At 37.1% G+C, this 21,385-nt stretch overlaps 2 protein-coding genes across 8 annotated transcripts in view; both read right to left on the reverse strand.

The window, feature by feature from the left end:
* The window catches only part of LOC122156192 (granulocyte-macrophage colony-stimulating factor receptor subunit alpha-like), a 38,393-nt gene extending 30,932 nt beyond the window's left edge, over positions 1-7,461 (reverse strand). For 2 of the 4 annotated variants that reach the window (XM_042810764.1, XM_042810762.1), the window contains exons 1-7: positions 6,698-6,788; positions 6,508-6,601; positions 6,210-6,343; positions 4,110-4,236; positions 2,968-3,097; positions 2,675-2,844; positions 519-658 (exon numbers count right to left, since the gene is read on the reverse strand). In XM_042810764.1, coding sequence (XP_042666698.1) covers positions 519-658; positions 2,675-2,844; positions 2,968-3,097; positions 4,110-4,236; positions 6,210-6,343; positions 6,508-6,592 — 786 coding nt within the window. In that variant the 5' untranslated portion in view covers positions 6,593-6,601; positions 6,698-6,788. Of the gene's footprint in view, positions 1-518; positions 659-2,674; positions 2,845-2,967; positions 3,098-4,109; positions 4,237-6,209; positions 6,344-6,507; positions 6,602-6,697; positions 6,895-7,373 lie in introns of those variants that run through there. The other 2 variants (XM_042810763.1, XM_042810765.1) reach the window with 2 other exon arrangements.
* The window catches only part of LOC122156195 (granulocyte-macrophage colony-stimulating factor receptor subunit alpha-like), a 15,489-nt gene continuing 800 nt past the window's right edge, over positions 6,697-21,385 (reverse strand). Inside the window, exons 2-10 of one of the 4 annotated variants that reach the window (XM_042810769.1) lie at positions 17,491-17,620; positions 17,222-17,400; positions 16,386-16,525; positions 14,663-14,701; positions 13,953-14,091; positions 13,311-13,398; positions 12,687-12,768; positions 6,888-11,791; positions 6,697-6,773 (exon numbers count right to left, since the gene is read on the reverse strand). In XM_042810769.1, coding sequence (XP_042666703.1) covers positions 11,729-11,791; positions 12,687-12,768; positions 13,311-13,398; positions 13,953-14,091; positions 14,663-14,701; positions 16,386-16,525; positions 17,222-17,400; positions 17,491-17,618 — 858 coding nt within the window. In that variant the 5' untranslated portion in view covers positions 17,619-17,620 and the 3' untranslated portion in view covers positions 6,697-6,773; positions 6,888-11,728. Of the gene's footprint in view, positions 6,774-6,887; positions 12,769-13,310; positions 13,399-13,952; positions 14,092-14,662; positions 14,702-16,385; positions 16,526-17,221; positions 17,401-17,490; positions 17,621-18,192; positions 18,329-21,385 lie in introns of those variants that run through there. The other 3 variants (XM_042810770.1, XM_042810768.1, XM_042810767.1) reach the window with 3 other exon arrangements.

Consider the following 21,385-nt stretch of genomic DNA (forward strand, 5'->3'; position numbering starts at 1 on the left):
CCTTCCAGCTGGACCCCTCAGTCTGTCACTCCATCCTCACTCCTGTTTGCTCCCAAAGACTTGTCAAGTCTTTCTGCTTTCTCTCTCATTTGTTTTCTTTCACTTAACATTGTACATCTCCAGCTGCTATGGTGTCTGGTTAGCTAGTTACATTTTGAATTAGAAATTTCAGCCTCTTCCATACATTCATACTGCTTAACCAAATCACCATTTCTTCACCCCGTACCTGCAGCCCAGATGCAGTCACCACTGGAAAGAAGTGAACCTCAGCAAAAGAAAGTACTTTTTCTAGTTTTGTCACTGCCAAATCTGTAATATGTTCAAGTTGTGATTAGCCATAAAGTGGGATAAAATGGGACAGTACAGTTTCACAAGGTACAAGAAAGGCACGACAAAGAAAAATAACACTGCATATGAGGAAGTCTACATGATACGAGAGGTTTTCTTTTTACCCATGCATATTAGAAAATGTAAAAATTTGCATCGATGTTTAATGTAGGTCTAGAGATTCCTCTTACCTTGGATGTTATTTCAACTTCATATTTAAAACATCTGTCTTTTTTAGAGTGATTTATTTGGGGTTGTTGCCATCGAATAGTGCAAGAATGTGAATTTTCGTCACAACTGACAGTGACATTTGATGGAGGCATGAGTTTTTCTGAAATGATAAATTCAAGAATTCAAATATTTAAAATCACTTCATAGTTTTTGATTTGATTAAAAAAAAAAAAAAAGAAGAATTGTGGGTAACATTTCTGTGAATAAATATATTTATTTGCATTTATTTTTATTGAGCACTGTGTTAGAAGACCAGAGTTCTCTATATCCTGTCTCCAGGAAAAGAAGTAGGAATGTGGTTCAGGGAGAGCAATCTGATGTTAATCCTAATGTAAGAATTCTGAAGGTTATTTCATTCTTTAAGCTTTCTCATTTAACTCTTCTGTGACATGACCATATGGCTTGCTTGGTGTTATGAACCAAGCAGCTTATTTCTCCTCCAAAAATAACCATACGGATTTAAGAATGGCACTTCAGTTTTAAGAATCTAGAACTTCAGACATCTCCCCTGCTTTCACAAGCCTGGGCAAAAGTACAGATACTTTTGTATTTTGATCATACCCAAGGACTTAATATCTATTTCAACAGCAAAGGACAAGCAGACACTGATGACTAAAGGAGTGATAAAACAATAGAGGGAATGGTTTCAGTTAGACTATCTTGCATCAGTCTTTACGGACAAGACTGGTCTGTTTGTGATGGGCTGTTTGGTCAAGAAGCAGTTTTATTTAATTTAGCTGAGTAATAGTACAGCTTACTTCCTTTTCTTTATAGAATGAAGCTATGCTTCTTGGTGGCACTATCTGGTGTCTCTTTAGTAGAAATGTCTTTGGCCATCACTGAAAAAGGTAGTGGTGTGAAATGCCATCTCCAAAATTCCATCGATGTATACGTAATTCAAGTAGATTGCTGAAAAAAGCTGACAAGGGCCACAGCTGTGAAGAATCCTTGCTTATTTTCTTCATGGCTCTTTCATTAGGTAGTTGATTTTCTTGAAAAAGCCACAGTCTCTCAGTCTCTCACATTTTACTCTAGGAATACAGGTGAGACAATGTATTTTTACAGATGATAAAGGAACTGACCTTGAATGGAAGAACTGCTGATGCATACCCTGTATTTTTTCTAGCTCAGTGTTTATGTTGTATGATACATGTCAAGTAATGGTGCTATTCCATGTAAGAAAGGATGGAAAAGCAGCAGCTATAAAGAAAACCTTGATCCAAAGCAGTAACATTTTGAGAAGTTAAACAAGGAAGAAGTCTGAAGGTCACTGAAAAAAAATACTAAGTAAATAATAGTTATAATATAGTATTTTTGAAAGGACCAGGGAGCGAGAAACATTTATAAATTATTCAGAGCGATTAGAAAAGGAGGGCATATACTGCTTCTTTTGTCGTCTCAAGGATGATGAGTGAAAAGAGACTTCAGGTCTTGCCTGTACAGATACCACTCTTAAGAAAAAAAAATGTTATGTCCAACAATGCTGGTAAATGAGTAGATGTATTCTGAACTGAAATGTAGAAAGTCCATAAAATGAAAATGGTTACAGATTCTATGGGGAAGTAAACTGAAGCTAAATTCTGCAGCCAGACAATAAAAGCAGAAATAAGATAATTTTTAACAGCTTTAAACATAATTAAAAACAGTGTGAAAGCATTTACAAAGCCAGTGTTCACCATCTTTAGCATAATAATCAACTAAATGAGTTGACAGACCGGGCAACACATTTCACCTTAGCTGCACAGGTGAAGATAGAACTAGAGATTTCAATGAGAATTTAGGAACTCTGGTATTAACATCCAATGGATTTGAATGCCTGCATGGTTTTTAGATAAATGACACTCAAGCCAGAAAATCCTAACTCTCAACGTAAGAATTGTTAGGATGGTCAGACTTTTCTTAACAGTTATTTCAGACTGTTACTACTTCCTCTTGTGGTCCATTTCTGTACTGTATTTTTGTCAGCATCAATGATAAGACCGAATATTTTCAGAAAACAGGAAAAACTGTCATGTGGGGAGACAATTCTGTCTGACTGCAGGCTCTGTCTCGGGGATAAATGCTCTATTACCCTCATGCAATAGTAGAAATAAAACAAAATAAATAATTTACTCACCAATTGTATATAGGTCAATATCTGTGTCATAGAACTGGATCAGGGAGTTTTTGCTAGACCCATTCACCAAAAAATAGGATTTCTCTATCTTCACGTTTTTGAATCTACATCCCACATGTCTACCATTTTCGTCTTCAATGTAAAGCTCACATTCCATTACGTCATCATCTCTACAGATAATATAACACACACACATACACACACATATATATATATATCTCAAGGAGTTTTAGTTAAACATGGGTACTGTGATGTGGTAAATGGGAATTCAAGACTCAAGAAGACCTACTCACCTCGAGTTCTGCCAGTAGAGAAAATATTGAGTATCTCCTGGAGCATTCCTGCCTGCCTGCCAAGTGCAGTTCATGAGGGAAATGTCATAAATCACACAGGAGAAGTTCTCAATGGCTGACCCATTAATGCCTGCAAACACAGCAATGTCCATTATGAGGAAAAAATGTGTGGACTGCTCCGAAGTGGAGGATCTTGGCACATGCTTAGATACAGCAGACACCTGCAACTCTATACAATTATTGTTTTGATTAGGAATGGTAAACATCATTTTACGTAGCTGCATTGGAAGATATTTAGACTGACAGATCTTGTGAAGAATCTGATGTAGCTATGTCCTCCAAAGATATGACTGAAGTTGCATATGACAGGATTAGGCTCCATGAAGACTAGGTTGCCATAATGCAGGCTGACGCCTAAAGTGGCCACCTCTGTTGCTTGAATTATTCTGATTTCTGAGATTAACATCACCAGATCACAAACACTACAAATTACTCTTTAACTCCTAACCCCAACAGAGGCTAACAAGGAGAATAAACATGTCTTTTTAAAAGAAAGAATGGCTTAGCCCTCCTTTTATAAGGAAACAATAATTTCTTTGAGCTTGATGAGACAGGAAGTAGCGTCATTGTGTATATTCCAATTATATCTTACTTAAATCAGCAAATATTGTACCTCATTATCTTAACACTCTCATATCTGTTATCCGTCTCATATAAAAAAGGGCAGATTCTGTAAGACTTTTTGTTATCATAGATTGGACACTACAAAGTGACACCATGAGAATTCAAGGTATCACACAGTTCTAGAAAAATTTAAAAAACCACAGCCACAAACCTATTTCAACTTGATTTTGAATAATACAGGAAAATGAAGCTAATAAACATTCAGAAGAGAATTTGCAATTAAGAAAATGTTGCCAAGCAAGACATTAACCAAGGGCAAAACATTTATTGAGTTTCCTACAAGTTGTAGGAAAACAGTTCACTTGTCCAACATACATTGTCATAAGGATATAAACAAGGAGATATCCATTTCCAGGAAATAGAATAACTAAAGAAGGAAGCACTTCATGGTTGTTTTTTTTTTTACACTCAGGCCCATTAGAAGCATGCAAATCCTTTCCCAAAGTCTAGTGCATTACCTTGAGGAATATACTTGCATGTGACTGAGTATGTACTGTTAGTGCTCTCTGCTTTAACCGAAAAGTTTGCCCCGTTGTGCAGAGGATATGCTAGATTTCTTCCAAAGATGCAATTTGTATTCTTTTCCTGAAAAATTACATTCAAGTGGTTAATTTTTAACTTTTTCAACTAACAGTTTATGTAATACTCCTGTAGAAAGCCTGTGCTTTCTGTGTAACACTGGGTCCACTACTAGAGTGAAGTACTTATATCTCCCTACGACAGAGAGCTCCCTTCCTAGAAATGTTGGATAATGAGCCTTTATCAGCATAAGGTGAAGACTTTGATGCTTCCCATCAGAAAATCTCATGACAGAGTAGTGTGAAGAATAGGAACTCCTCCTCTCTATCCATCCATCAGCATAAAAAATCTTTTGAACCTCCTCAAAATGAAGCATATGTTCTTTTGTAAAAATCAACAGATGGCTTTTCTGTACTTTATTCTCATTTCAAAGACAAAAGGAGATAGCCCACAAGTGACTGCTTGGGTAAGGAGATGGCTTGAGGTTAATGTCTAGTAGAATTAGATTTCTTAATGTTAGCAGCCAATTTGAACAAATCATATAAGTGCCTTCTGTATGTAGTGGTAAAGGACACACGCATTTGCATCTAAGATGCATGGGATACATTTTCTCCAGGCAGGACCTGTATCTCACTGGTAGCTTTTATCAAAGTTTTGAAGACTAAGGTTTCCATGCTTAGATAGTTGAAATGAGGGTGACATGACTATTTTAACCTGTGATCATTGATGCAGATGCTAGAACTACATGGAGTATTAAAAGATTCCCCAGAAGTTAGACTTCTGGAAACTGCTTACAGAAACAGTAAATGTGGTATATATTTTGCACACTGACAGAGCAGCATAGCATAAAATGCTTATTCTTTATTTGTGCAAAAAAGGATGTCAAAACCAATATTTCCTGATACAGTTCCCGTTCCTGAACTTTAGAGGTAATCAAGTCAGTCTGATGCACAAGAGATATTGACCAAATAGACTGTGACATTACTGCAGCTGTGGTGTCTAGAGGAAGAGAATTTGGTGAATACTGGAGTAATGTATGTATTCAGGAAAAAAATATTCCCATGAGTTCATGACTAGCTTTGAAGAACATAGCAGTCTTCAAAAGAAAACCTATTCTGGTTAATACATGTAGTAATTACAAAACAGGGAAAGGTTTAGCTTGCCATCTTCTCTGCATAAGAGCTGAAAACAGACTGAACCTGACAAAGAAATCATCTTTCCATAACGTCAGAACACTGTCCAAGTAATCCATTCTGAGTTCCATGTCTCCTGTCAGCTATCAAAATGTTGGAGCTGTATTAAAAAAAAAAACAAAACCAAAACCAAAAATATATATATGTCTATATATATATGTCTTATTTTTCTTTTTTAGCTATGCATATAGGTTTCCTGCTCTCTTGGGACAAGATGCAAGACGGGCATCTGGAACATGCTGTCCTGCAGAGTGATCTAAAGTGAATGCCTTTCAAGAATGTCTAGCTACAGAGCTGCTGGCTGCTCAGGCCCTTTTTTTTTTTTTTTCCTCCAGGTTTTGGTTCAGTTTGTCTATTCAAATGTGCCTACTGTGTTTGAAATAACCAGCTTGGATCCCAGGAGCCACTCCAGAAAAATTGTTCCTTCACAAACTTCTATGTCACATGAGTCCCAGTTCTGAGCTAAACTACAGCTCCAGTGCCACTGACCACTTATTAAAGTAAGTCAGAGCACATGTGTCTAACTCAATTTCTCCTCTATACGTGAAAATTCTCATCCATACAGCATGAGATGCCTCTCAGTGAAGTTCCTTTGAAACCAGGAAAACAGGCAGTCTTATGCTTCAGTCTCATCAAGATCCTGGTCCCACAATAGTCCTCACAGGGCAAGAATTTCATGAGAATTGTCAGAGGACAGACACATATCAGTATCAAGATGGGCCTCAATAAAAACTAAAAAGAATGGCTAAAACACAGACTATCTTTTTTCAGTTATTCAAGAATACAAAAGATAAAGAATAAAGTGTAGTGATTTATCTCTGTTGATATTTTACATAGAAAATTTACCTGTATTTCGACCACATTATTATATACTGACATAGAACAGTTGTACTTAGTGAAATTCATGGTGCTGATCCAACTCAGTTCTGTTTTCCACCAATTCAGCATCAAATTTTGGATGGGTGAATCTGACATCTCCCCTGAAATTATCACATAATAGGGATCGGTTATGTTCGGATTTTTGAGGTATAGAGGTTACTACTTACCAGATCTAAGACAAAAGGCAACTGGGGGACAAATATGTCTAAAGAGAAGCATATTACACTTCACCTAAGAGGATATCTGCAGGAAGTGTTCTACTCACAGTTTGTGCACTGCCAATCATCATACATCTGGGCAACCAGAAGCATCCACTGTGTCATGAAGATGAGTCCAAGACAAGCAAGCATCTTTTCTTCCTTGGAGACAGAAAGCAGCAAGAATTGTCCAATATGACAGATATCAGAGCAAACCGCTGCCCTCTGAATTGGTCTGGTCATATCTGCTCATTTTACCTGCTTCCAAACTGTCTGCCCATCTCAGTTCTTGTGCAAGAAAAGATTATATGGATGTTTCAAGCAGCCAGGGAATCTTTAAAATGGATAGTAACAAGATCAACAAAGTTGTTTTTCACTGCAGCGAAATAATTTGTGTGATGATTTTTAAAGCTGTTGATTTGGGAACCGCTCTAGAAATTCTACATACATTCGCTGATGACTGCCATCTTAAGGTCTAAAGATTATCTATCAGGATGAGTAGACCTCAAGCATGTGGGTAAACAGCTGCAAATAGAAAATATCAGAATTTGTCACAGCAAAATCGATTCGCTCTAGATACTCAGTGATCAGTATGTTAAATTTGGTGAGGGTGTTAGCTCAGCTAGTGTACTTCCAAGTGTATTTTTTAGTATACATGCATAAAAGTAGATCTAGGAGCAGCAACTAAGTTTATTACAAATTCAATGCCAAAACCAGAAAGAAAATAAAAAAAATGTGGCCAAGGAACTTTCTTGGCAGGCAGTAGATATCTTGCTTGCAAAAATCTTTATTCAACTCAGCTCCATGTATTTCTCTGCCAGCTTCTGAGATTATGCCTGGATCATCGGCCCTCCAGCCCATGGCTTCCTGTATCTATCTCAGAACATTACCAAATGCTCCCATAAACAAAACAGAAAGACAAAGATAGACATACCTTGTATTTGAAAACTTCTTTGTCTCATTTATCTTTGCATCATAGTCTTGAGGCTCAGAGAAAATGGAAAGACTCGCAATTGCAGTGGTTATACAGCTACAAATAGGGCTGCCTCCTTGTCTTCTACATTTTAGGGAACACTCATATTATCGGAAGTGTTGCAAGATGTGATGCTCATCACTTCCCTTCTGATTGTTACAAAATCAAGAGTCTTAGCAATTTTAAAACCCACATTTCACGCAATATGAACAAGTAGTTAGCTGTTAAATTTTCTTTTTTGTTGTATAGAATCCGGAAATACTTCGGAATCCAATAAATATGTAAAAACATTTCCTCTCAGAGATATTTATCTCTGTCTGTAAATAGTTATTAGTTGTACAAAGCGTGACTCAATAAAAAGCATATCCTTCCATGGGCCAAGCATGCTGCCCCTGGTGCTTGAGGACAGGCCCTCAAGACCAGGTCCCATCCAAGAGCACTACCAGGAGCAGGCAGCTGGGGATGTGGGGGCACTCACAGTGGTGGGCCCAGCTGAGCAGGGGCCATGTCAGGGTTGGGCAGGGCTGTAGTGAGCTGGAGCTTGGCCACTATGCAGTCTCGCTGTGGCAGGGGCTGGTGGCCCTAGGGTGATATTTTAAGGAGAATGGAAAGCGATAAAATTAGAGCCATAGCAAATGCCAGAGAGAATCTAATGGAGTTTAGAAAATTGAAGGAAGACAGTTTCTGTGCATCTGCCTCTCTCTCTCCTTTCTTCTTGAGAGAGATCCTTTGTCTCCCTCTTCCAGTAGCATAGTTCCCAGATTGTTAAGCAGTCTCCCACCCCATTCCTGCAGCAGATTTCTCCAAAGCAGGAGCTCTGCTCCCACTCTGGCACCTCACACTGCAGAAGAGAACGAAAGGTGCTGAGGTGAGCCCAGAGATAGGTGGAAAGGAAGAAGGCTGGAATCAATTCCACCAAAGTTGCATTTGTTGATCCTGCACCACTTTAAGGATGGCGTTTAAGGTCAGCTGATGCTCTGAGGGGGCTGTATTTACACACGCCTACAGACATTTCCTGGGAGAAGCAGTCGGAGCACAAGCCCATATATGGCTGTGGCTGGATGGCTATGCAGTGCCTGTATGTGACTCAGCTGCTCATCACGCTGGTGCAGATGCGGTGGGATGCTGGACAATTGCATTTTCTGTGTGCCTAAATTTGGTTCTGGGAAGTGCTGTCAACTTCCAGATTTAGAGTCCTCCCAATTAATGTGTTAGAATGAGTTAACAAAGGGAAACTGATCCATGCAGCGCTGGGTTCCTTCTCTCCAGTGCAACTCCACTACATGGTTACTTGAGCCTTATGTTCCCACTCTGAAGAGCTCCCAGGCTTATAGCAAATAGTAGAAGAGCAGCACTCTCTGATACTTTCTGAGATTATGCATCTAAGCAACACATTGAGGAAGTAGGGGTTTTGAGGTTTTGGGGTGCGAACACTCTTTTTTTTTTTTTTTTTTTTTAACTAGAATGTATTGTAGGAGAACAAGCCAAACAACCCACAAGGACAGTACTGTTACCACCACAAAGGAACTCTGTTACCCAGGGGATTTCTTTGCTTGTCTGTATTTAGGGCAAATCCTTCCTGAGATTTTTAAAAATATAAACAAATTAAAAAAAAAAAATCACTAAGCAAAACTGTTGCATGTTGATGATATTATCAAAGCCTTGAAGTCCAAGAAACCTGTGTGGAGTGGCCTTACTGTAACCCAGCAGGTGAAAAATAGGCTCTTTTCAGAATTACAGAGGTAGTGAGAGTGTATTCAGCTTCTCAGTTTTTTGAGTTCCATGATGATCCTGCCACTGCCAGATCAGAATTAACACAACTTTCCTAGAAAATCCTAAAGCTTGAAGAATATTTTATTCATCCAACAGCAATAGGAGTGCTCACAAGAGCTGTCTAAACATTTTTCATGGCAATATATGGTTCTTGTATAGATTGCAACATTCTTCTTGGTACTTGCACTACTTCCTTTTTTTCAGAAAATGATGTTTTCCACAGAACAAAGGAATAGCAAGAGGGGACCAGAATACAAGACTTCTGTCTGTGTGAACATCTGAATCAGATAGTTGGAAGGTTACATATCCTGACTACCCTTTTCCAGTGATCATTACTTTGGGTCTTTGCCCAAGAACAGGAAAGAGAAAGCTGTAATCCCAACTACTCCTACCTCCTCTATCTCATGAATAGGACTTCTGTTCTCATCAGGACATTAGAAGTGAATTTCAGGTTTCTGAAGGGGCTTTGCAGCCTCAACAGCTTCCATAGTGAAAGCCAAGAGAGTGTAAATAGTTCACTAATGGTCATGATTGTGAAACAGAACAGAAAGGATCCAGTAGACCTTATGTGTTTTGACTTCCATGGTAAGTTTTGGTTTTAGCTGGACATTTGCGATGCAGAAGTTCTTACTGTTAATACATTATAATTTAAAGACTAGGCTCCTTTTCGACTTCTATTTCTAAAGTTATCCAAAAGAAATTGTCCATAAAAACTTATTTATAAACATGGAATCAAAAAAATCTGGCTTCAAAGGAAACATCTTGATCATGTGGGCTAGCAGATGTTTATCGCTATCACTATCACTGAATTTTGTCTATTAAGATGGGATTTCAGCTGCCTGAAATGACTTTAACCATCCTGAAATCTGCTGGAAGGGCAACATGGCAGGGTACGGAGAATTAGATCATCAGGAATCATATCCACAGATGCTGGACAGACCAAATGCAGAAGGTACTCAGTTGGATTTGTAACTCATCAGAGAAGAGTTGGTCAAGGATATGACAGTCATTGGCAATCCTGACTGCAAGGACCGCAATGTGGTAGACTTTAAGATCCTAAGAAAAAAGGGGATGGCAAATAGCATAATATATATGTGAGATGTCATGAGCGTATTGCTTAGCTTGCCTGCCAGCAGCCTAGATTTATCTTCCATATATCCTTTGTCCTCTTCCTGTGGTTTGGATGTCATGACACAGACTACAGTTCCTCCCTTTGAGTCTCAAGTAACCTCTCTAACAGTTCTTGGCATCTGCTACCTTTGCCCTACACAAATTCTTTTATGCCAGAGCCATCCTCTCATAACTCATGGACTCAGATCTCTGTGACCTGTGGCCCTGATTGCTTCCTTCTGACACTGGGGATTTCCTATGCTGCAGAAGATGCCTTGGTGCCTGTCGGATGGACTTGGTTTACATTACGGCATGACTCCAGGCACGTTTCTTTTCTCTCCAGCTAGGGTTATGCTCTGGGCAGAAGTGAAATTCTCATTGGAAGCTTCAGTTCAATGAAAAGAAACTCATGCTTCTTCAGTTAAATGTATCCATATTGAGCATTTTTTAGAATCTGGCATATTTTTTTCTTTCTCTCATCAGCACCTCTCCTGTTTTACAAGGATGCAATTTGAACACGCAAGTCATTTGAGACATTCATATCTGAGTCATATTTGAGACATACAATACATTCCAGTGTGCCAGGATTCATTTTATGGTTGTGTTTTTGTTTGTTTGCATGCTTGGTTTTGTTTTTTTTTTTTCTTCTTCATATCAAATTCATTTCAGAAGTAGTTGTTTTAGAAATTTCAAATAAGGCATTGGAAAAGCCAGTCAGGAACAGGATTGAACAGAATTGCTTAGTAGGCATAGGAGTTCTTCAGTATTTATTCTTGAGGGAGACTTCAGGTAAAGCTGACATGAGAAAAAATAGATCACTTATAACAGAAATGTAAGTAGCTCAGCTCTTGTAACCCTGTAGCTCAGTAATATGCTATTTCCATTACTAATAACAGATCATTGAGCAAGTATCTGTAGCTTTTTGGATTTACATTTACCTTTGTGTGCTATTATCAAGGTACCATTGCAGTGTAAGCTTGGATGACTGCCAAAGTCTTCAGGAAGGGAGACACAGGATATGGCAATGAGGTATACAAGCATGGGGGAGATAAGAGATGGAACGTAGGCATGGCACTGGGCAATCCATGGTAATACATGACATCTAACTCGTGGTTTTCCCAGTCTAAACGATTCATCTATTGAAGTGCAATGTATGATTAAAATCCATATTAATGATTCTGTTTGACATCTCCTTACTAGTTAGAGTATTCCACTAGTTGGAGTATATAACTCAAAATACTTACAGAAATTATATATTATTTCCAAGCAAATAACACAAAGTTTTTTTAATGATAGATTATAGAAGACTGGCCTGATCAGGCAATGCTGTTACATCTGCTTACAAGAGGGATAATATTAAAAACCTGTAAATTAATGCCAACAAGTGCATATATATTTGCATGAAAAAAGAAAATTCTCTTCTTTTCATGCCATTATGCTTCTTCAATAATTGTTATTATTTCTTCAGTTTCATGCTTTATGAATTGATTCTCTGTCTATTAAAAGAAAAAAATATTTCATTAAAATTTTATGCATGTGATTGATCACTAGTTTATAATTTTGAATCTTCATTACTCAAATTGTTATTATTTATGTATTATATAGAAGATATGGGATTCTGGCAATGAGAGGACTGGAGTAGATGAGTATATATCTTCCCTTCATGATGAGATCCCCAGAAAAAACCAAAGAAGCTTAACAAAAGCGACTCTGGATCTAACAAAGGAAAGTTCATGTGACTAAGGAAATGAAAGTAGGATTTATAGAAGCTTCCAGTATGTCCTTGTAGGCGTATTCTTGCTTCCAGACCTGCTCATTGCCAGCTGAAATACTGTTTGAATTGTTGCAACAAAGCATTTTGCACAATGCTTTCCAGACTGGCAGTTCTCTCATTTTTACTTGTGATATTTTCCTTGTTCTCATAAGTCTCTCAAGCACTCTGCACAGATCAAAACCTCTCAGCGTTCTGCTATACTTTTTTGCTTGTCATATCCTGGAAAATTCTCCTCCTTCACCAGCATTGCCAAATACTAATGTGGTCTCAACATCTGCTATGTGAGAAGTATTTTTAACCAGAAGTAAATTTCTCTGTGTCTCTCTCTGCGTAGCTGCCAGCCGTCTGGATCTACATTATTATTGTGCTGAGAAGCTTAGGCTATGGAGAGCTGGGTGAAATGGTTTATTTAGCCAATACCAAATATCTTTGAATGGAAAAGGAGAACCAGGAGAATTACTTGTATACGGAGCTCATCTTTTGATACCCCAACAGAAGAAAAAGAAAGAAATATATTTTGTGCTTATATACTTTTATCTGACACTTAGTTCATATGGTTGAGACTGCAGTGGATCCTTCTTTACAAAAAAATTCAGAGAAATGGAAAAAAAACATACCTGGAAATTCACTGGAGAGATATCGTGGAATAGGTCTTTTGGCTGTAGTACAATAGCAGGTACTGTTTTTAAATAAATGGTTCTACAGGGTCAAAAAAAGGTGGAGAAGAAAAGACTCAATATACAAACTTACAATAATGTTATTCTATTATTGTAACAGTGAGGCCTTATTTTCTTTCTCTGAGACAAAAATAATGAAAAGGTATCTAAAAATTGTGAGTCAAAACCAGTGGCATCAGTTCATTGTTCAGAATTTGAATTTTTGCAGTTTATTTTATGAGTAGTTAAAGAATTACAGGAAGTTGCTTTTCTTTATCCTCTGAAACAGAAATATCCTTAAACCAAGGCAGAAACTAAAGAGGAATTGATCTAAGACCTCATATCTCTGTTGGAAGGAGTTGTGCTGTATTGATCAAGTAGATAAAAAAACATTGGGAATCAGAAATACAGAGCTCACTTGATACTCTATGGTCAGGAGGTCATGATACTTGCTATAATTCAGTATCACCTTTCCCCCTGTCTTCTCTACTTAAGAGATATCAGAACATTTCTGCTGGGAAAAAAAGAAGAGTTATTATACATTAGAATCCAGAATACAAGTTTTGCACAAGAAATAAGACTTACATGATGCAGAAGAAAAGTACAAGACTTGCTGCTATTGCTGATATCAGAAGTAATGTGTATGATGAAATAGATGTCAGTTGTTCTCTTCCTGAAAGACAATAATCATCAAAGTGTGTAGTATCACAAAATAGGAAAGAATGCACCTATTGCACTATGTAAAGCATCTTCTCTGATGCATGATGGCATTTCACAACATCGTGCCATTACTTCTTCCTTGGCCTGGCTTCTCATTGCCTTGTAGTATGAGAAGGAATGGGATGGCAGACAGTATGTCTTCAGCAACTTGACGCTTTACCAAACATTTTGTGAGGAACAGAGTCTACATATTATTTCAAAATCTAAAGTGACAGAGAACAGGTGAAATGATAGGTCTGTGAAAACAGAAGGAAAACAGATGGCAGCAGAGACTTGAAAAAGATGTGCATTATCTGCTATCTTCTTGCAAGAAGTATTGACTGTCACAGCAGAACGATTGGAAGCCTCCCTCATATTGAGAGATATGCCAGTTCTTTGCTCCTTTTCATCTTAGCAAATTGAAGGGATGTGCAAATTTAAAAGTGTTTCCACCTGGGAAGTAATAAGCGAAGCAGACAAATAATAATTAAGAGAAAATTATGTCAAGAAAATGATTTTCATTCTTACCAAACTCTACTGGTGTACTCCACTCCCCCCAGTTTTCGCTCACTAAGCAGTCATTGTTAGTAGCTCTGATTTTGACGCTGTACCTTTCATTTGCATTGAAGCTGTCAAATATATAGGAATTTCCTGTGATGATTCTTTCCTAAATATAAAACAACTAGACTGAGAGCTTTGCTTTCACTAGATGTACAGATGTAAACACAGGTATCTGCTTCATTTAATGATGTAAATAATCACAGAATAAATTTTTTTACATAACTCTGTGGACAGATGAATGATATTTTTCTTCCTCCTTTATAGTGACTTAATCTTTCAGGTGGTATTTTTCTGATTCCTTCATCCCAACCCCCCATCCTGAGACCATTTATGAAGTAAAATTCTTCACAGTTATCTGAATTTTGTGCCTTCAATCATAATGTGAAATTATGATAATATTTCTACATATGCATGAATTTGCTAGGAAGTACAATGAGCTGTAAAATGGAGTATGCGTGACTTGCATAGATGTAACTTCCATGTATGCAAGTATTGTTTGTGCCATGTCTTATGAACAAAAATATAAAACTGTACTGAGGAAATTTGCTAATAATAAGCATACATACTATATTATACACTAGTATCCTGAAGCAGAAGTGATTTGATTGCAGGATGTTCTTTTACTGTTGGCTTTTCAACCCAACATAAACTTTAGATTAATGTCGTAACAGACTTACCGTTTTAGATGTGTTTTTGATTCTTTCCTCAGGATCAACCTAGCAACAACAAAGAACTTCAATTTTTATGGTTGTTCCTTTTGTTACTATTTAATAAGATGTCCTACCTTATAAATGGTTGATTTTTTTTTTTTTTTAAAGAGTACATTTCATATTTTAAATGCTTTTCTTTATACACTGTGAAATTAAGCTGTTCTTCCACAGAAACATTTTTCCTCATCACCTGTGCTCTGAAATAATGAACTCTTTAAATGGGAGTGCAGAACTGAGAATCAAAGAACTGAAAAGCAATAACAAAAGAAGCTTTTTTCACATGCCCTATGTGTGAAAGATGTATGTCTTACTTGTACTAAAAAAAGCCTTGAAAAATACTAGCAAACTGTTACAAATTTTTTTCCCCTTAAAACTGTGTAACTTTTGCATTCATAGTCATTTAATTCAGCTACGTTATGTCTCCCTTAGTTATTTATTTATTTACTTATTTGCTGTTGGACCAAAGAACTCATGACTACTTCCACAAATACTTCAAGCAGTGTTCTTGATGGATAATACACTACTGACCTTATTCATCCAAATCTTCAAAATAGTTGCAGTTAATGAAATGCAAAATAGTAATCATTTCACGTTAAGATCTGGAAAACCTGGATATTCTGTTTCAGTGATATGATAGAATATTTCATTTTATTCAAAAACATAGCTGAATATTTCCAGTTGAAATTAAAAAGAAAGGACAACGAACTTAAGGAAAACAAAGACAAAACCAAGCACATTTTAAAAAGGCAACAATACAAAGAATTGATGTGTATTGCTACCACAAAGAAACGTTCGCGACATCTGCAGTGCTGTTCACAATCCTGACAGTATATAAGGTGCAGACTTACTTTAGCTAAGCCTCGGAATTGGATGAGATACAAACTTCAAGGTCAATCAAATGGTTAGTGCAATCTGGCAGAGATGTTTGTTTATACAAAAACTGCATCCGAAAGAAACACACAGTTCCAGTTAACAGCAAAACTAGAAACACAGAACAAAGAAACAAACAACAACAACAAAAAAACTAGGAAGTACTTTGCACAGACAGTGCTATGAGTGCGCTAATTGACACTGTCTGCGTTATCTGTGTAAGCCATCTACTTTTCTTTGAATCACTCACTTACTCTGGTGCGCTGCAAATGAGTTTAACTTCATATATTTCCGGCCCTTAAACCAGCTAGCTACATTGAAATTCAATCTTCTGGCAATTTTGAGCATTCACAGCAATCCAAGAATTCCAGTTATACAATGAATTTACAACCCAAACCATGCTACTGCCCAACTTTATTCTGAAACAGAAATACTTTCACTGTTATTTGGTCAGTCAACTTCCATATGTAGCAAACTGAAGAAGGCTGAACTAATGTATCTTTTGGAAGAGTTGACAGTGGTGAGGGGGAAAGTTATGTTCTATGTTTGTGCTGGAATAACTGTTCACCCCTGGTACGGAGAATCCTCGACCAGTTCCTTTAATGATCAGCCATACGTTGGACTGAAAGTATTCCTGCGAATGGCTGCATTTATGTGTGAGTGGCAGCTGTTCTCAGCTCACATGCAAGGGTTCTACATAGAAAAACAGAGAGGTAACTGAAGAAGAGAAAAGAGAGAACAGGGCACTTGTTGTATGATAGTGCAGGTTGAAACACAGGTGTATGAAATAATGTTAGGAGTTATAATTCACTCTCCTTACCTTCTTTTCTATGATAATTTCATATTTGAAACAAATGTCTCTGTCCACATGACTTGTATGAGGTCGTTGCCATTGAATTTCACAACTGTGAGAAACTCCTGTACAGTTCACAGTGACATTTAATGGAGGGGTGAGCTTCTCTGAAATAATTTAATTAGAAATGCAATCATTATAGGAATACGGCAGATTAAAAATCTAGTTTCTTTGCTCTGTGTTATTAAAAAACTGCATCTTGATGAGAATTACCAGATTCACCCCATATTCAGAAGTAAGACTTCCTGATTTAGTATTTCAGTTGAGGATTCTGGAGTATCAGACATTACTGTAGATTAAACTAAAAAAAACCAGAACAAACTCATTGCTATATTTTACTGAATTCTGAAATATAATCTGTGCATTTGTTTTGTTTTGTTATAGTTTTTGCTCACTGTTTTAAGACATTTGGTATTTTAAGGATGTTTTTTTTCTGTGTTTCAACAGAATTCAGAATCATGAGATAAAGATACAAACCCAACATCTAGATGTTTCCACTCAGGCATCCATAGCTACTTAATCCCAAAAGATGACTTTGTTCTTTCATAGAACATATATGTGATGCCAGTGTTCAAAATTCTCCAATCTATAATTTCAGGTCGACTCTGCATTCCATTTTTTTTTCTTATAATTTTGACTTTTCAGTCACAAAGGTTGGGAAAAAAGAATAAGAAGTCTGAGGAACAGCATTTCAAAAACTTATCCTTTTTTTTTTTTTCCCCTAGGATTGAAGTATTGAATTCCTCATTCTTTTAGCACAATGCTGAAAATAAAATGAAATAAAAAATAATAATAGTCCTTACCAATTTCATACAGATAAATTGTCGCTCTGTAGGGCAAAATATTTTGTCCATTTCTAGACTCATTCACCAGGAAATAAGCTTTCCTATTCTCTTTTATTGTCACATTTTGGAATCTGCATCCTGTGTGTCTTCCACAATTATCTGTGATGTAATTCTGGCATCTGACGAAATCTTCATTCCTTTATATGACAAATTTCTTCAGTTTAATATTGATAATGTTGCACATCAGATGAAAATTCAAATTTTCCAAGGCAAGAAGACCTACTCACCTTGAGGTCTTCCAATACAAGAAATACTGAACATCTCCTGAAGCATTCCTGTCCACATGCCAAGTGCAGTTCATGAAGGAAATATTATATATCACACAGACAAAATTTTCAATGGCTGTGACATTCATGCCTGCAAACATAGGAAAAATATCTCATGTCCCCTCTGTGAAAGGCTGTACAACTTCTTAAATCATGTAGAGCTTGCATGCACATTTAATGATTTTTAGACACCTGATTAGCAAACACAGTTGCATACTGTTTGGGTCTTTCAGTTGCACATTTGCAACAATATAGCAATCATTTTATCTGTGTTGAGTCTGAAGATTGTCTACCATTGTTACAGATGCAGAAGATGTGGCTATGATTTAATCTGTTCAGGCGCAATTACATAGTGGAGGTTACTAACAAAGTCACTCACTGGTGTGACTCCCACCTCCCTTTAGATACCTATGAACATTGGATCTGATAAATGTTTATAAATATCTAAAGGGAGGTGGAAGACAAATGGATGAGGCCAGGCTCTTGGTGGTGTGTAGCGATAGGACAAGGAATAATAGCATAAAACTTGAACAGAGAAAGTTCTGTACTAACACATGGAAAAATGTCTTTACGCTAAGTGTGACGGAGCACTGGAGCAGGCTGCCCAGAGAGGATGCAGAACCTCCTTCTATGGAGATACTCAAGACCCAGCTGGATGCCTACCTGTGCAACCTATTGTAGGGTGCCTGCTTTAGCAGAGGAGTTAGACTTGTTCTCTTCAGGGCCCTTCCAACCTCTGTGATTCTCTGATTCTGTGATGTGTCCTTTGCTTACATCTTCAGTTTATCAAAGGTCCAGTCTACAGTGGAATATAAATTCTGCAACTATGAGCCAGGGAAGTTTTCTATCCTGCATTCGTGTTAAGTGGTCTAAACTTATGAGTATGGACTTACAAAGGATTAAGAAATTAAGATAAGTTGTCCACTACTTTTTTTTCTGTGTTAAAACTAGGTGATTACAACCCAACCATAACTCTGTTTTCTGAAGATATGACCTGCAGAATTGTCATGATTTTGAGGAGAGAAAAGCATATTTTGGATCTTTAATTTAGATCCATTGCTAACCTATTCAATACTGATACATATTGGATTCGAGGGTTTGTGGAATTCTGTTTGCACATAACTTTGATAATATCCATGTTATTAACGCAGAAAAGTGTATTGTCCTTCTGAATCCTTTTCTCTCCTCAGCAGTGCTGTATGAAAAAAATAATTATCTAGAATAAAAGGAGCTTAAATGCATTCTTGTACCTAATATGTATATACATATTTTGGTGGCTCCAGGCAGTTGCTCTGCTGTATGAAGGTATTTGGAACTTATTTACAGAAAGTTTATTTCATCTGAACGTATTAGGGATTTAAGAACCAAATACATGTGGCCTGACTCAAAATTTCCGGAGGCAAAGGCTGATATCTAGGAGAACTAATACAACACTATATACCTTGGCTACAAACACATATAAATGAATAACTTCCCATCACTCAGAAAACCTCAGGGGAAACATCCTCTTCACGCTTAGCACACTGGTAATCAGGATGCACTAGGGGAGTTGTTATTAGGGACAAGATATTTCAATGGAGACACAAGAGTAGCAGCTATCTGATTTTGTAAACATCTGAAAATAAAGAGAAGCAATTCAAGAGATAAAAAAAATTGCCAAAATACTCCTGTTGCTAGAGACATGTAAGCATTCAATACAGAGTTGTTTATATCTGACTTACATATGTGTTTATATAAACATATTACAGTACACTCTTCAGAGTCCAGTAAGTAAATCATGATACTAAGATGACCAAGACCATCACTCATTTCTCTGTTATTTCACAGATTCACCTGATGACCCAGGGTCAATCAAATCTGTGCACTTCATTTCCTCATTTACACAAGGGAAATACTTCTGGATTGGAAATAGGGAAGTGTTCTTCCCATCAAAAATATGCAACAGGCTGAAGTATGATCACAGGCACTGTGCGAGGATCTTAGAAATTTAGGCTTTATAAAGCCTTTGGTGATGCTGTAAATCAAAAGGAAAAAGGGTTATTTCGGTGTCAAATTCAAAAACAACCTGGTTCAGGAATGGCCCAACAAACAGCTAGGTTGACTGAGGACATAGTAGGGTAAAGGGAACTCCTGAGGTGGCATTGTGGCATTGTGGTCGAAGAAAAGGCAAATGAAACCAGTTCCTTGCCCTCTTCAGTTGTAACTTCAGCTTTTTATAACTAAGAGAAGCATATAGAAACACCCAAATGTTCTTTAAACTTACGAGCCTGTGTTCTGCAGCCACAATGTTACTATGCCTACAAACAGCCACGATCAGCTGGAGAATTATGTGTGAGTCACTTTATTCGCTTTACGGATAGGAATTTCATTCCAAACTCTGGGAATTTATTTTTAATTTCCACCTTTCCACGGCGTGTAAAATTCTGACTGCCTTTCCTTTAGGGAGCTGTTTATTTTTGAGTCTATCCTATTCCCTATAGTGTTACAATTTTACCTTCATTTTTAATAACAGTTAAGTTCCTTAGATATTTCTCCCACTATCTTCCATTATTTCAATGAGATATTTAAATTTTTCTCCCTCCAGTTTATACTTGAGAGCTTGACAATTTTTCTTAGTGGTTTTTTGCTCTACAATTCCTCTTTTAAAAACCCTTTATTCATCATTTCTTTATCATTATTTCCTTAAAAATAGGTAGAACCATACTGCCATGATTCTTTCCTCTGAGCTATACTGGGAAAAAAAATGTTTTATCTGCAAAAAATATCATCGGAGATAATAAAATTTTGTTTTCTGTTCTTTGTGGTAATTGGGATTACTAACAAGGAAGGACTGGATCTCACTGCTGGGCCAAGACCAATTTCATATTTTATTCAGTAGTTCTTGAATAGAAAATGTAAAAACATCTTTCAGCTCTTGAACACAGTAGATCAGATAATTTGTAGAGGGTTGCAAATAGCATATTTTAAAATTAAAAGAACATGATTTGTTTTTGGAAATGAAAAAAATGAATTACTTTCAACATTTAACATTTAACTCTGAAGACGGCATCAGACCGTGGTGTGCAGTTTGTCTTAACTGCATACAGGTGCTGTATAAACGTGCCCTCAAGGGAGGCAGTAATTCTGTGCTGCCTTTGTAGTGGCTAGAAAGAAACAGTACTTAAGACACAGTTAATTCAAACTAGCCTAGGATGAGATAAATGAAGTCTTCACTGTGTTTCCTGCCTGAAAAGGTAAGTCAGAGTGATCAGCCCAGACGTATCTCTATTTAACAAAATTTTCTGCCTTGAATACAGGAGATTTAATTCATTCTGCCTCTTACATCATCTGGAACCTGCATGTAGTTAATGAACAGAAAAGTTTTCTATCTTCTTTTTCTGTGAAATCTGCAAATTTATTTTTGAAATGATCTTTTCCTCCTCTTTCTTATACCTGTGGTCTCACATATTCTCTTTAGAAAAACAGTTACAGTAGAAGAACAGTACTTGTTCTCCTCAGAGGTGGGAAGCGCTTTCTTTTACATCTCACGCAATTGATGTGCAGATCATTGACCAAAATTTTAAAGAAACATGAAGCATTTCCATGCAAAGCTGTTTCCATTCTGCATCCATTGTGCACTGTTGTTTATAAACTTTCTGTGAAAATGGGTTACAACTAGGCTTTGTGTTGCAGAACAACCCACCCTTCATTTCTTCTCTGAAAATGCTCAGCCCTGACACATGTCCACAGGAGATGTTCATTTTAGAAATTCGGAAATATCAGCTATGTTGAAGTCCTGTTACATTATCAATTCTTCAGACTGATTAGTTCTCATTAGATTATTAGCCTAATAACATCCTGGTTATAAGCAACATCC

The sequence above is a fragment of the Centrocercus urophasianus genome, unplaced genomic scaffold, assembly GCF_019232065.1.
Source record: "Centrocercus urophasianus isolate 14NV4802_14NV808 unplaced genomic scaffold, USGS_Curo_1.0 seq_12, whole genome shotgun sequence".
In the NCBI taxonomy this organism is placed as follows: domain Eukaryota; kingdom Metazoa; phylum Chordata; class Aves; order Galliformes; family Phasianidae; genus Centrocercus; species Centrocercus urophasianus.